Source organism: Larus michahellis, chromosome 2 (genome assembly GCF_964199755.1).
Source record: "Larus michahellis chromosome 2, bLarMic1.1, whole genome shotgun sequence".
In the NCBI taxonomy this organism is placed as follows: domain Eukaryota; kingdom Metazoa; phylum Chordata; class Aves; order Charadriiformes; family Laridae; genus Larus; species Larus michahellis.
Window position 1 is genome coordinate 53,234,945 of NC_133897.1, and position 14,558 is coordinate 53,249,502.

The 14,558-nt window shown below is 41.0% G+C and overlaps 1 protein-coding gene across 1 annotated transcript in view; it reads left to right on the forward strand.

Moving 5' to 3' along the window:
- Window positions 1-14,558, forward strand: part of MATCAP2 (microtubule associated tyrosine carboxypeptidase 2) — a 35,308-nt gene that overhangs the window by 13,671 nt on the left and 7,079 nt on the right. The window contains exons 3-6 of the mRNA XM_074575445.1: window positions 7,240-7,383; window positions 9,546-9,678; window positions 10,871-11,176; window positions 11,693-11,790. Coding sequence (XP_074431546.1) covers window positions 7,240-7,383; window positions 9,546-9,678; window positions 10,871-11,176; window positions 11,693-11,790 — 681 coding nt within the window. The remainder of the gene's footprint in view (window positions 1-7,239; window positions 7,384-9,545; window positions 9,679-10,870; window positions 11,177-11,692; window positions 11,791-14,558) is intronic.

Genomic DNA, 14,558 nt, shown 5'->3' on the forward strand with positions numbered 1-14,558 from the left:
AAAAATCATTTTGTTGAATGAGTAATCCCTCCCATGAAAGAGTTGTACTCCTTTTCCCTTGTACTCATAAAAAATATAGCACTTTTGAGTTAATAAATAAGTTGTGACACATTGCAAATGTTTGTATTGCACATCTTTTAAGTCATTAATACAACTAGCCTACAATTAGCAAATTTATCAGATGTTGGAAAACTAGTTAGGTGGAGCTGGAAGGCTAAACTACATGACATTCAACAATGAGTAACCCTTTGCAATGTCCAGGTGATGTCACCACTTAGGCATGTTGAAGATTCAAGTATGTGTCACTGGCTGTAAATTGTAAAACACCTCATTCTCCACTAGTAACAAACTCCCTCCTAAATTAAGGTTTATAGATAAAGTATGTTAATATATAACACAGAGGACATCAGGCCATCCAAGTAGCATAAGTTCTCAGGGTCCTACAAAAACTTCTCTCTTCTATTAGAGGAAACTCTAGATCACTTCTGGTGATACTACAGTAAGAACATAGATTTGTTTCAGGACACAGTCTTGTACAAAAGACAAGTGAGTATTAATTTTTAACTCCTTGCAAAGCATTTGAAGAGTTCTTCATTAAAATATTTCTACCAGCTCTAATCACTACAATGCACTCTTTATCATGCAAGGAATAAATATGCAAAAGAAAAGCCACTGTAAATACTGAATAAAACCCAAAATACTACAGACCAAATAGACTAGCCCCAAAACCCCACTCTTACCTCTCTCCTTCCTTTCCACTTGACCCCAAAAAGCAAAGGCAGCCACCATTTTATGGCTGTTGATTAAACTAACAAGTTCCATCTGGTACAGCTTAGTGTTACCAAAGGATACAGCTGGGAAGTTTTTACCCTCAGCAAATAAGCTATGCAGGGAGGAGAGCAATGCTGCCTGCAAGCCATGGTGCCTGCAAGCCTTGTCTGTTTTGCAAATCCTAACAGAAACTGTGAACCCTGTTGTAGCAGAGCTGCTTCTGAGCGTAGGATGAGCTGACTGAACGCAGGGGGCTGACTCCTAGGTCACCGAGCCCATTTTGTAACTTGATTGCCTCAAACAATTCATAAGCATGTCTTATTAGTATGTATATCTACAACACCTCTCAAATAACTAAGCTGTGTTGCTGCACATGGGTGACTTGGGATTCAGAGACCTACTTGGCTGTAAATAATTTGTTTTAAAAAGCCACCACCACCAAAACCTAACTGGAGCCTTGCCTTGCTCTTGTTAATGCTTCTGTGTCATTACTTTCTTGAGCATCAGCAGAGTTTGCTGTGCAAGGGGACTTGCATTGGGACCGCTGTTTCTTTTGGCACTCTTTGGTAGTGATAAGATGGATTAAACCAGGCCTTTTAGATAGATAATAAGGAAAAGAACAGGAATTACTACTCCTAACCAGTACCGTGGTACAGCCACAAAGTCCTTCTTTTCTTCTGTTTTTTTACCTGTTGCTGAAGAGTTTACAGTTTCACCTCAGGAACTGTGACAGTACCAGTACCTTGCTTTCTGCTGGCCCAGAGACTGGAAAATGAGCTCACAGTTGGATGCTGGAATAGGCAAGAGCTGGCACGCTGGTCCAGATTTTCCCCCTTTCCCAGCAGGTTCTTGCAACACCTGACTTTGAGTCATCTCACCTCAGAGACAGGTGCAGAACCCCAAATGAAGGGCTCCATGTTGCATTCAGTGCCAGTGATCCAAAACCATCCCAAACCTTTTCCCCTCAGGAACCATCACCACCAGCTGTGGTGGTAGTGTCAAGAAGTATCAAAAACAGCAGCATCACTGGGGATGGGCCCATCTCAGTGCTGGGGTGATCTGCTACCCCCCAGAGATTTGTGTGCTGATGGCAATGTGTGTGTGTGTGAGAGAGAGATGGCTGTCCCTGTTGTTTCAGTGCTTCCAGAGTCACACCTGCCCACATGGAAGGAATTATTGGGACTTCTGTTTTGCTTGAAACAGAGTCAAGGGAGAAGGTGACAGTGGTGAGCACCCTCCTTAGTAATTTTCTAACCAAGAGCATATGTGTTCAGCAATGAGGAGGCTTAAGTTGAATGACTTTCTCAATATGCGTGGGTTCAAACTTGCAACATCTATTTGGAGATGGTTGAACTGCCAGGATTTAAGTTACTCAGCATGGCACATAAGGTAGAGGAGGCACCATTCAGTATCCCACCCTTCCCCTTGAAGCTGCACCAGGTTGAGGTGGAAGAGGCCAGAGTGTGTCTGTGCTTCTTCAGGGGGATGTATCTCTGAAAATTTGCTATTCACCTTGTGCTGTTGACTCAAGTGTCTCACAGCTTTTCGGGAAGAGCCTGAACCAGCTCAGGTAGGGTCGAGGAGGGTGCCTGCAGGCAGGCAGGAGGAGCTAGAACTTGGGCCTCCTGACTCCCAAACTCATACTGCCTCCCTTGGTATGTATAGGTCTCAGCTCCAGGGAGTTTGCTCTAATCGGCGGCCAACTGGAACATTTAATGCATGTTTAGTGCTTATTTTATCACTGTTTGTGGTGATAAGGTGGTTTTAAAAAATACCTGCACTCTGATTAAGGCAGGAGAGTCCCCTCCAATAATACCACCAAACAAACCTACGTAAAGCTGCATCTAGCAGTAGTAATGTCTTCATAAACAGCATCAGAACAGAGAACTGGTTAATAAAGTTTATGTACCCTTCTCAAACACCCTTATTTTTGTGAGTGTTCATGATGAGAAGAAACTGACCCCTTAATCTCAAATGGTTTTGGCAATCCTCTGCTTCATCAAACCTGCTCTCATCCATCCCTATTCGATTGGCCTTGTTTGATTTCCTAGTAGAGATGTAGGCTGTGTTGGATAATTTCTGAAAGATGCCTTAAGATCCCTTAAAATGGAAAGGACCAAATCCTGGCAACTTTTGAAAATAACATCCATCCCTGTATCAGTTCCTGCAGTAAATAACTTTCAGAGTATCTAAAGCCAAACCATTCCACCTATTGCATCTTGCTTCTTCATGTCTCTGTGATTTTTACATAATGCTATGAATTACAACGATTTTTTTTTCCCCAAAATGTGTTACTGAGAGGTAGAACTTGCTACAGGATGAGATGGGCAGAAAAGAAAGAGGTTTGAGGAACAAAACATAGTGCTGTTGGGCAGCAAGTCTCTTTAGGAATGGAAACCACTGGTGCACATTCAAAGGAATTTAAGCATCAAAGAATTTAAGTGGGTACTTAATGTGTTTAATCTAATAGACTTAACTGAAATTTAATATCAACAAGTCATGAAGACAAATGTCATGCCAGAAGATTAATTCAGAGAGTTCTTCCTTCAGAGTGAGCAAATTAAGTTAATTAATTTTTCAGAGAAACCAGAAACACCAAACAACTATCAGGTAACATTAATATCTTAAGGATCTGGCACCTTGCAAGGGAAGCTGAAGAACTGCTATCATGAATTACTTAGGCTGCTGGCTGAGAATAAACTTCCGGGGATAGGGGGCTGGCATTTTTGGGTTGCTTCTTTAACCAAGGATTTTGTGTAAGGCAGGAAAATGCCTCAGCATTTGCAGACACTGAAAAACTTATAGAACAGCTGATGTTTTTAGAAGCTAAAAATTAATATATAATTTTTTTAAAAAAAGGAAAAACTCCTGAGAACATATACAAGCTATTAAACAATAACTAGATTTTGATCCTAAATTTTTCTAGGAGCAATTATCATCAGTCTCTAAAAATATTAGGCCCTGCGCGAGGGATTCATGTATTCCTTCTTTTAATACTTAGACACTAACCTTATTTCATTTATCTGAGGTCATTTTTAAATGACAAGCAATTTCAAGATCTGATTGTTCACAAGAAAAAAATACTATTTACTGCCAGAAAGATATCTCTAATCTCTTTTTATAATCTTTAAGGCCCTGCCACACCTACGCGTTGCTACAAGACCTAATGTATGGGGAAGTTACTGGGAACCAAAATACCATTTACCTCGTAGGTCACCAGTACAGATGTGTAGTTGCCCTTACTCATATTTCTGTGCAATAAGTTAATGGGAGTAATAGTAAAAATAACAGCACTGAACCCCTGTCTAATACCCACAGTAGTGGCTAGGCAAAATGATGCCAGGGCTACACAGTTTGCACCAGATGTGGGTGTACCCTCTATTTTTAATACATTCATCTTGAAAAATATTATTTGTTCTGAAGTTGCAGAGGGACGTTGCAGTTTTCACAGCAGAAGTCCCATCACCTCTTGTCTTTAGAATCATAGACTTGCCTAGGTTGGAAGGGACCTTTCAGATCACTGAGTCCAACCATCAACCTAACTCTGACAAAACCCATCACTAAACCATATGGCTAAGCACTACATCTACCCATCTTTTAAATACCTCCAGGGATGGTGACTGAACCACTTCCCTGGGCAACCTGTTCTAATCCTTAATAACCCTTTCAGTGTAAAAAATTTTCCTAATATCCAATCTAAACCTCCTCTGGTGCAACTTGAGGCCATTTCCTCTTGTCCTATCACCTGTTACTTGGGAGAAGAGACCGACCCGCACCTCTCTACACCCTCCTTTCAGGGAGTTGTAGAGAGCAATAAGGTCTCCCCTCAGCCTCCTTTTCTCCAGGCTGAACAACCCCAGCTCCCTCAGCTGCTCCTCATAGAACTTGTTCTCCAGATCCCTCACCGGCTTCATTGTCCTTCTTTGGACCCCCTCCAGCACCTCAATGTCTTTCTTGTAGTGAGGGGCCCAAAATTGGACACAAGTACTCAAGGTGTGGCCTCACCAGTGCCGAGTGCAGGGGGAAGGATTTGTTTTCTCTGCAAATAATGGAGCCAAAGGTCTGCAAGGTGCCTGTTGATTCTCCTGGGAGTTACCCGTTCCAGTGCCGAGTGGGGCTGCATAACGCACAAGGTGGAGCTGCGCTGCTGCCTGTGCCTGTTGCAGTGTTGTGACAGGGAGAGGCAAAGCCAAATGTTTGCGGTGACTCAGGTGGTGGCACGGCATTCCTCTTTTCATGGTACCTCTCTTCAGACATCCTGACGCCAGATCTTAGAAAGAAAACTTGAAAAAAGAAAAAGTAATATGTTCCTTGTTGGTGCCTTTCCTCATAACATCCTCTTCTTACCCATGCTAGCTTCAGCCAGTGCAGGGGCACAGCTGCCCAAATGGGCTGGATCCTGGGAACCAGCCAAATGTCACCAGGCCCCCAGTGGGTCCAGTGCAAGTCCCTGTCCTGCCTGATAGTACTGCTGGAGTTAGCACGGTGGCTGGGGAGTTTTGGCCACACAGGAGGCAGTGAGAGGAGATGGGGTTCATGTGACAGCACTGGGTGGCTTTATGGTGAGCCTGTTTCTACCAAAGTCATTCTCGTGAGGCCACGTGCGCTGAATTTTTGGCCAAGTTCTGTGAGTAACGTATAGCAGTGCTGCATATTGCTTCAGGTGTCCCTGAAGAACCGGTGGTATAGCTCTTGGAGTAACCACAGGCTGATGTTTGTGACAGATTTCTGTTTATGTGTTTATGCTTCACTTTCTGATTCACTACTAAAGCTCTCCAGCATATTCCCTCTGCGCCCGTGTAAATAAAAACTTGCTGTGGAGGCTCATGTGCAGTGGGAATAGAGATCACAGCAGTGAGACACAGTAGGTATGTTCTTTGCTTCCAAATTTCTTAACCCCCCAGAACGACAACCTTCTTTAAGGTAACCCTTTTTTTTTTTTTTTTTTTTTTTTTAAATCTGTGCTAAGGTAGTAAATTATGCTGCTTTCTTCATTCTTGAAAAGGAAATTCAGATCTGACCAGGAGGTCCTTCAAATTTAGTAACAAGTATTAGAGGCAGACAAAGAAATACTAACATTAGGTGCAGTATTTCTTTGGCATTCTGGTAAGTGATATTTCTCTCATCCAAGGACTTTAAGAATACATCTAGGTAGCATTTATGGCTTTCGGTAGCAGTTACTCAGGGTTGCTTAGTTTCAACTTGAAAATAGTTGGAATAGTAACTCTAACTATAGAATAGTTAGTAGCTGTGAGAGATACAAAATGAATCCTATTTTTGTGGACAATAAGCCAATCTGACAATGTCAGAAACACATAGCTAGAAACAACAAGCATGTTATCAGCTTCATGCATGGATATAAGTGTACAACATAAAAAGAGATTCAGTCTGCAAGATTTCCGCTTCATCGGTAGTGGTGTTTGCTAGCAAGAACATTTATTTTTCAAGGTAATATCAATAATATTTTTTTCTCTATGAGACTCTTGGGAGTTTCTGTTATGATACCTATGAAGAAAGCCATTCCCTGTAGCTGGGCTATGGCTGGGCAAGAAATTATTCTATACCGTATTTTCTTTTAAGGGTGTGAAATGACATGTTGGGAAGTAGATTACTGGGAATGAGCATTTAGCACCCCAACAATAACATCTTCAACATGCAGAGTTTAGATCACTTTATAGGCATCGTGCTCTGCTTTCCACCCACAAGGGACTACTTCTAGCCGCAATATCTAAAAAAATTGTTGATACCACTTTTTTTCTCTAATGAAACATGCCTCCTTCACTTTGAAGGGTTATAAAGAAGTATTATACTTTAAATGAAAGGTTTAAATGAAAGTTTCTGTGAATAAAGTTTCTGTTCCCTCTCCTCCTTTCTAAATCAGACATCCATGGCACAAAGGATATAATCATAAGGAGATATTTTTGGTAGAAATATTTTTGTTAAAATTATAGTTACACATCTGCTTAATCATGGTTCAGCATTCCTTAATTAGAAAATACCAAGAAATGAAGCGAGATGACAGTAATAATTGATCTTTATAAAATTCTTCGGAAAACCATAAAAAGAAACATAGTGACAACTTAAACTGCAAATATGCTTGTAACCTATTATGTCTGATTTACAAAGCAGTTGTACAACATTCCCAAGGTTAAAGAGAAAATGGGTGTTATTTTACTAGACTGGTAATCATCTGTGTTGTGCTGATGTATGTGGGTCCAAGATGAGTTGATCAGAATCTTTTTTCAGTACTTTGGCATTAACGTATGTCTGAAGATGATATAAATTGATTATAGAGTGTGTTAGCCTGTATCTAATGACTAAGGTTTGGTACTGACTCCCAGTGAGTTAAAAAAAGAAAAAAGATTGAAAATAAGAGAGAGAGATTGAGAGGGAGAGAAAGAATACACATGCTGCTCTGAAACAGGGGTCTTACTGCATTCATATTTGCTGTGCTTTTGTTTTTTATAGTCCATTAACATTATGGAGCGGACATTGCAGAAATATGGAAGCTATGAAAAATTTGAACAGGCCACTGGAGGCAGCTTGCTGACCAAAAGTCGCATCTGGAATCACGTCAGGAAATACATGGTGAAAGAAGGCTGTCTTGGTGAGGTAAGTCATACGCTGGATCAGGAAAGAAACATTTATGTAGATCTTAGAAATTACACATGGATAGACTCGAGAGACCATTTGGGAGGCCTTTCCTCCATAAGTACAAGAATATTCCTTACATCATATTTTTCTCATGGCTGCGCCCAAATTTTTGAACAATTGAAATGTTGCAAATTCCTTGTGAACACTTCATCCATCTCTCAGAGTCTGTTTCCTGATTCATATATGCTTATTCTTAAATTCACCTCTTTTGGGAGTACCCAAGAATGACACCCTTCCTTCCCTCCTTTTGTCAGCTACTCAGAGACTAGCACATTTCCATTTATTCATCAGTTCTGCCATCCGTTCCCTTGTACCAAATTATTTACCCCAAAGGAAAGAGAGTTAAGAAAAGGCCAAGAAAAATAAGCAGCAGCCCAAGAGGCTGATTTATAAGAAACAGTACAAATGAAAGTGACATAAATGAATAAAAATGTCTGGAAGAGTTTGGCTTGTTGAGTTAGTTTAAGTGCTGGTTTTTCCTGACTTTCACTTTCTAATTTTTTAGAGTCCTGTGCAAAAAAACCCCTTATTTCCTATATTCAGGATTTTAAAAGTCCAGTTTGACTTAGTTACATAGAATTGCTTGAAAGAGCAGATGAAATTGAATGTATAAAAAGACAATTTTTCCAGGTGAAAACACCAGTTGACACAGTGCAAGATTTGGATGAGATCGCTGACAGCGAGCAAGAGGAGTCTGCAATGGGAGATCAATAGACAAAAATCAGTTATGGGAAACTATGTTTAATTAGTGAACTTAATATTATTAGAAGAAACCATTAAACTCATCACACCTTTTTGAGTGACTCTAATTTGACACTGATATCAGACTTTACTTATGTTTCTAAGAGTGAGATTATAAAACTACAGTTTAGAGCAATCAGAACAAAATTACTTTTTTTGGTCTTTGCTGTGCTTTTATCTCCCTTTGCGTTCATTTTTGCCTGGGTTTGTCCTCATGGAAGCAGGAACCTACACCTGTGATGAGCATCCCATGTCCTTCTTAATGAAATGCTTTATTTTTTCTGCAAAAGTACGGTTAATAAATTATGGTTAGTATGGCCTAAAATATTATGAAAATACTCTCTCCAGTGGGAGAGGTGTTAATAAAGCTAAGAGGTACCAGTACTTTAAATGCTTTAGGGTTTACCTTTCTTTCCTGCATCTGAAATAAGGGGTTTATGGCAGTGATTGTTTGCTTTTCAACTTGGAGTTGGATGGTGGGGTTTGAGTTCAGGGAAGTGTTATGTTGATGCCTTTGATCCCTGTTTTTTTTTAATCTTTTTTTTAACTTTGATATTAAAAAATGATCTCTCTTGTAGGTACTCTCCCTTGTACTCTTCTGAGCAGTACTGTGGGGAGTTTCTTTAGGCATTACGTGAAGAGGAAAAGGTGCTTAATCTTCAACAAAGAGCATTTCCCCTCTTCCTCCCAGTCACTTGTTTAAAAACTCTTTTTAAACTCAAATAACAAAACATATCAATATGCTTTAATTTCTTTCTCTGTCAGTTTTTGTTTTGATTACTAGTTTTACAAGAGAAAACAGGAAAACAAGAACTACATTCCTGTATAAAAGAAAACAATACCAGTATTTTAATATATTTCAAGACTGCATCATGTATCAGGAAACAAAGTACACAGTGCTTCCCCCTCTCCTTCATGTGGCTTTAGAATTGCAACTAAAAAAAGGTTTCAGACTGTTAAGCATATAGATACCCAGTCAATTCGTAGGCGTTTATCTAATATTTTTCAGTTCTCAGTAATACCAAGATAATTAGACACAGCTGAAAAAACTTAATTTTCTCTATTTTACTCTGCATTTTATTGCCCTCCCTCCCAATCTAGTCAATGTTACCGTATTAAATTTTGCAGTCTCATATCTGTCTGTCTGAACTCTCATGCTGAGTCCCACTAAAGTCTGAGGTTTTGTCATCAGCCCAGGTGATGAGGATAGGTGACTCAATGGAGTCAGAAGTGTCTCTCATAGGTGATTGTTGGTAGCGAGAAAGAGTTGTGAAGGGCATGGGACCAAAGAGAAACGCAGTGCTGGAAGGGTCAAAGGAAAAAAGCAGGAACAGGAGCGAGAAGAGAGCTCTTTGCTACCTGAACTCTCTCATCTTCAGATTGTGGTCCATCTCACGGAGGACCTGCTATCTCGAGCCTCAATGACAGTGGTGAATGGCCGCCCCACTCTCACTATCAATATCTCCACTGCGCGAGAGCACTGGCTGGAAGGGATGCTGAGACATGAAATTGGTATGAGCATGACATCAGTTCTTCAGGCAAAGGGGGGTACTTGCATGCATTCTTAATTATTTTGCGATGATGGGCCAGGCACTGTACATGTACCAAAGGAGGGAACGTCTGTGTCTAAAGAACCTGTGCTGTAGGTGTGCTAAAGGGAAGGAGAAACCTATTTATCACTGCACCACATAGTGGAAGGAAGATAATCCACTTGAGGGTTCCTACCCTAATGTAAATTAGCATTTTAAGTCAAATCAGATCGAGTTTTGAATGCAGTCTACGAACTAGTCTCACTTGCTGCACTGAAGTTCACATGCTGAAGGAATCTTGGAGCAGGCAAAGTGTAATCCTTTCAGATGATGGTAGCCCAGAGGCTATGCTCCAGGGCATACCTTCTGTGCTGTCACTGCTTTTGTTCATTAGACCAACCTAGAGCTAGTCTGGAGTGAAAAAAAAAGGAAACAAAAATACCGTGACCTTCAACCTCAGCACCAGCCATTTCACTTTACAAATCTGCTTCTGTTACGCTGCACTGCTTGCAAATGTAGGCATGCTTTAGGAATGAAGAATTTACTCAACAACCCCTAAACAGTGCAAGATGGCCTTGGTTTTGCATTACACAAAGTTGGCCCAGCCCCATGGAAAGTTTCTACAAACTTTTCAGTGAATCTGTTCAAGTTAAGTACATCAAAACTGGATAAACTTGGCTAGTGAGTGAATTTCAACTGAAGAATAAGCCCTGTGATTGCCTTGCAGCACTGTTACTCACATTGTAAGGGGACACAGCCTCTTCCAAGGCTGCAGAAGGTCTGTTTAATCACCTTCAAGAGGCAACATTTCTGCCCCCTCACTTGGGTTCTCCTTCCTTCTGCTTGCTATAATGCATAGCCTATGCTACAGGCATTCAGCATGAAAGACACTTTTGAAAATTCCTTGTCGTGGATTTGGGAACTCACCTCCTGCTGACGTTTGTAGTCCTTAGGCATTTTCAAGAGTCCTACTTGCAGTCAGCAGGTGAATAATTGCACCGTGTAGCTACCTCTGCCAAAATTCTCTGTTGTAGACAAGGCTAAAGTTGGCACTTTTCCTGGTGCCCAGTCCTGCCAGTTCAGAGTTTTGAAATGGGCAGCTCCTTCCATATTTTATCCCCTTTTTCTAATTGTTAGATGCTGCTGTTCTAACTCACATATTCCTTTCTTTTCAGGAACTCATTATTTTCGGGGTTTTAACAACAACAGCCAGCCTTGGTGCAACTGGAATGGACGTAGAAAACACGGGTTAAAACCAATCAATCCTACAGAAGAGGGGCTAGCAAGCATTCACAGTGTCCTCTTCCGCAAAGACCCTTTTCTTTGGAGGGCTGCCCTGCTCTACTACACAGTGTATCAGGCCAGCCAAATGTCCTTCAGTCAGCTTTTCCAGGATGTGGGGAAATTTGTCAAGGACCCCAATACGAGGTGGGATTACTGCGTACGAGCCAAGAGAGGGTGGACTGACACATCACAACCAGGTGGGTTCCCTATTTTCTTCCCTATTTTTGTACTTCAGAAGGGAGGTTTTCAGAGCTCCTTCATCATGTCACACCATAAAACCTTTGCAAAAGGTGGAAATGGGACTCCGCGCTTTCTGAAATGAGGCAGCAGGATTTCTGCTATTGAGAACAAGGCTGAAAATGCACATCCGTGAGACTTTCAAACTGAATCAGTAATTGATTTTTTTTTTTTGTTGGAAGTGGGAATGTAAGTTGCGAAACCGTGAAAAAGTTCATACTCACAGTTTGACCTCCTTTCATGTTCATTACAAGAGAGGTAATATTGCTGTGAATATTCACGGACGCCATCTTCTGTGTTTGATTTCTTTCTCTGGCTAGTGGGTTTAGCTGTCTACTTGGTTTTTGGGAAGGTTTTCAAAGCCTGGGATATAAATATCTTGTTTTTAAAAATAAAATTGTTCTGCTCATAATGGCTTCTGAGAATATGCCTTGAACAAACCCTGAGAGAGTGCAGTGTATCTTGATTCCTTTTAGGCTGTTTCAATAAGGATCAGGTGTACTTGGATGGCATCCTCCGAATCCTGAGATACAGGGAGTCCATTGATTTCCATCTTCTGACAGCCCTTGGAAAGGTGAGTGGACTCATTCTCACCGAAGGGTACAGTTTTATCATTCCAGCAAGCCTGCCTGTGAAGAGCTGTGAGTCATTGTGCTCTGTTTTACTTTGATCTAGAAACCTCTGTTCTGTACAGCACCTTGTATTACACAATGCAGGTTACAAATATTTGGAGGTCCTAAAAGTTTCTACCAGCTTTTCCTCATTCCTCACTTACCAGATTAAGATTTTACAGTCATATTTATCAGACGTCTGTTTCCTCCCTTTACAGGGTACTACCTGACTTACAGTACAATGGACTGCCTTGGGCCAGCGGGACAGGTGCTAGATAAGGTGGTGATAGTAGTAGAAAACAAAATTAACCATTTGATGCTAAGGCATCTCCTTCCACCACAAAGAGTTTTTCATCTCAAATTCCTCTCGCTGATGTCACCTCTGATGATTTTCAAAAATCAGGGTTTCTTTTTTCCCCAGAACACATGGTATTTCTACACTGACAGAACATATTTTATGTGCACTCTAACTGTCATTGCTTGTTTGTTCTCAAAATCTTACTAAGAAGCACAGAAACTTTGCCACGCTTCCTGAACCAAATCCTTGGATCAATAAGTTTCCACAGTTCATAAAGCAGGGTTCATACTCACATAAATGAGGATTCAAATTGATGTTGTTATACTTTCATTTAAAGCGGGCATACCAACATTTCTGCCTACTTGGAAATCAATGGGTGATAAAGGGAAGTGGCATATTATGATAGAGGGGTTTGGTCCACATTTAAGAAGTTTTGCCTTTAGTGTTAGAAACATCCGTATTGGTGAGCAGAGCTGCTTAGGTAACTGAACCAAGTTAGGAAGCTCTGAAAAAAAAAAAATATCGCACTGTCAAATAAGTCTCTGCAACTTTATTTTCTGAAACTTCCTTTTGCTTTAAGCCTGCTTAACTCTACACAGCTTCTGTCTGCTAAGCTACTGAACACACAGTGTTCCTGCACTGCTTTATCCCTTTCTCTCTTCAGGGAGTCTGCAGGATTGTCAAGCCACTTCAAAAATATAATAAGTCATTCCTCATATAATTACAGATTCCACTATAATCCACATGGCAAGGCATCCACATTAAGGGTCTATAAGCAATTTAATTCTAGCAGTATGATAATTTATAAATGCTTGACTTTATAAATTCTGAAATCAAGGGTTCTTAAAGTCTATTCTGAATGTTTTTGCTGCACGCTTCTTCTTCAGTCAAACTGAAAATTTTTATATAAGAGCAGTGCCTGCTCTTAGCATCACAGACCAGTTGAGGTCTGCAGGGACTTCGCAAGATCATCTGGTCCAACCTCCTGCAGGGCCAGCTAGAGCAGGTTGCCCAGGACCATGGCAGGGTCAGCTAGAGCAGGTTGCCCAGGACCATGTCCAGTTGGGCTTTGAATATCTCCACTGATGGAGACTCCACAACCTCTCTGGGCAACCTGTGCCAGTGTTTACCACCCTCACCATAAAAAAGTGTTTTGTGTTCAGATGGAATTGCGTGCATTTTAACTGGTGCCTGTTGCCTTTTGCCCTGCCAGTGGGCACTACTGAGAAGAGCCCGACTCCCTTGTCATTCCTCCCCATCAGGTGTTTATACACATTGGCAAGATCCCTCTGAGCCTTCCCTTCTCCAGGCTGAAAAGTCCCAGCTCTCAGCCTTTCCTCATAGTCCAGTCCCTTAGTCATTTTAGCGACTCTTCACTGGCCCGCTCCAATATCTCCATATGCTCTCAGGAAAAACAAGTTCTGTGACCATAGAGAAACATGAAACTTGCACTGAGATCCTGCCTGTGGTTGTTACAAGTTTATCCCCACTCTAAAGGGTGATTTATTTGTTTGTTTAGGGCGGAATAGGAGGATCAGGTTGTTTCAAAGGGAGTGTTAAGCTCGGCTGGTGTGTCTTCCAGGTTAGATGAAAAAGCACGGGATTTAAACATAGGGAAGCCCAGCATTTATTGGGAAAATTTTCATTGCCTTTTGAAGATTCTCAGTGTTCTTGTATTGTAACAAGCAAGCTCACCTTTCTCAGCGTGCCTACCTTAGGCATCTTTTCATTGCAAATAAAATAAAGCTATAAACATAATAGGAAATGAAAGCAGTCAACTGTACTGCTGACAACAAATCTGCTTTAGTAGGTAGTTAACGCAGTTGTAAAATCAGAGCACTGCTTTCTCATGTGAATGTGTTTAAGATGGAGCCATGCTGCAGTTTCCTGTTCTCATCCCAGTGCTGGAGATCTTCCTGATGGAGGCAGCCGTGCCTCTTTGATGCTTCTGACATTACTTACAGTGTAGAAGAGAGAGGTGCCTGGAGCCAGAACATGTGCAAGCTGTTCAGCATACCTAGAAATGACTCAGGAAAGAGCTTGAAGCCTGAGAAAAGGTGCCTTAGGGAAGGAGCAGTTTTAAAACTTTGCAGGAAAGAATCGAATATGGGAAGCACTGCAAAACATTCGTGTAATAATCGCATGCAAGTAATATTAAAGACAAATAGAATACAGATATTGGGTGCACTTCAGTATAGCATAACTACCAGAGTTTTAAAAGGCAAAACCAGCAAAATGTCACCTACTATTGTGTTTCCCAAGAATATGAACACATTACAAAGAGCCTAAGTAAGCCTGTTTTAGCATTAGTCTTTTTTACCTAGTACAATGATTTTAATTACACCTGGTAAGGAAGACAACCTGTTGCCACAGTAGGATGAGGTTATGTTTTTGATCCTGAGGATGTCAACTTTTATCATTTTTTAATAATTG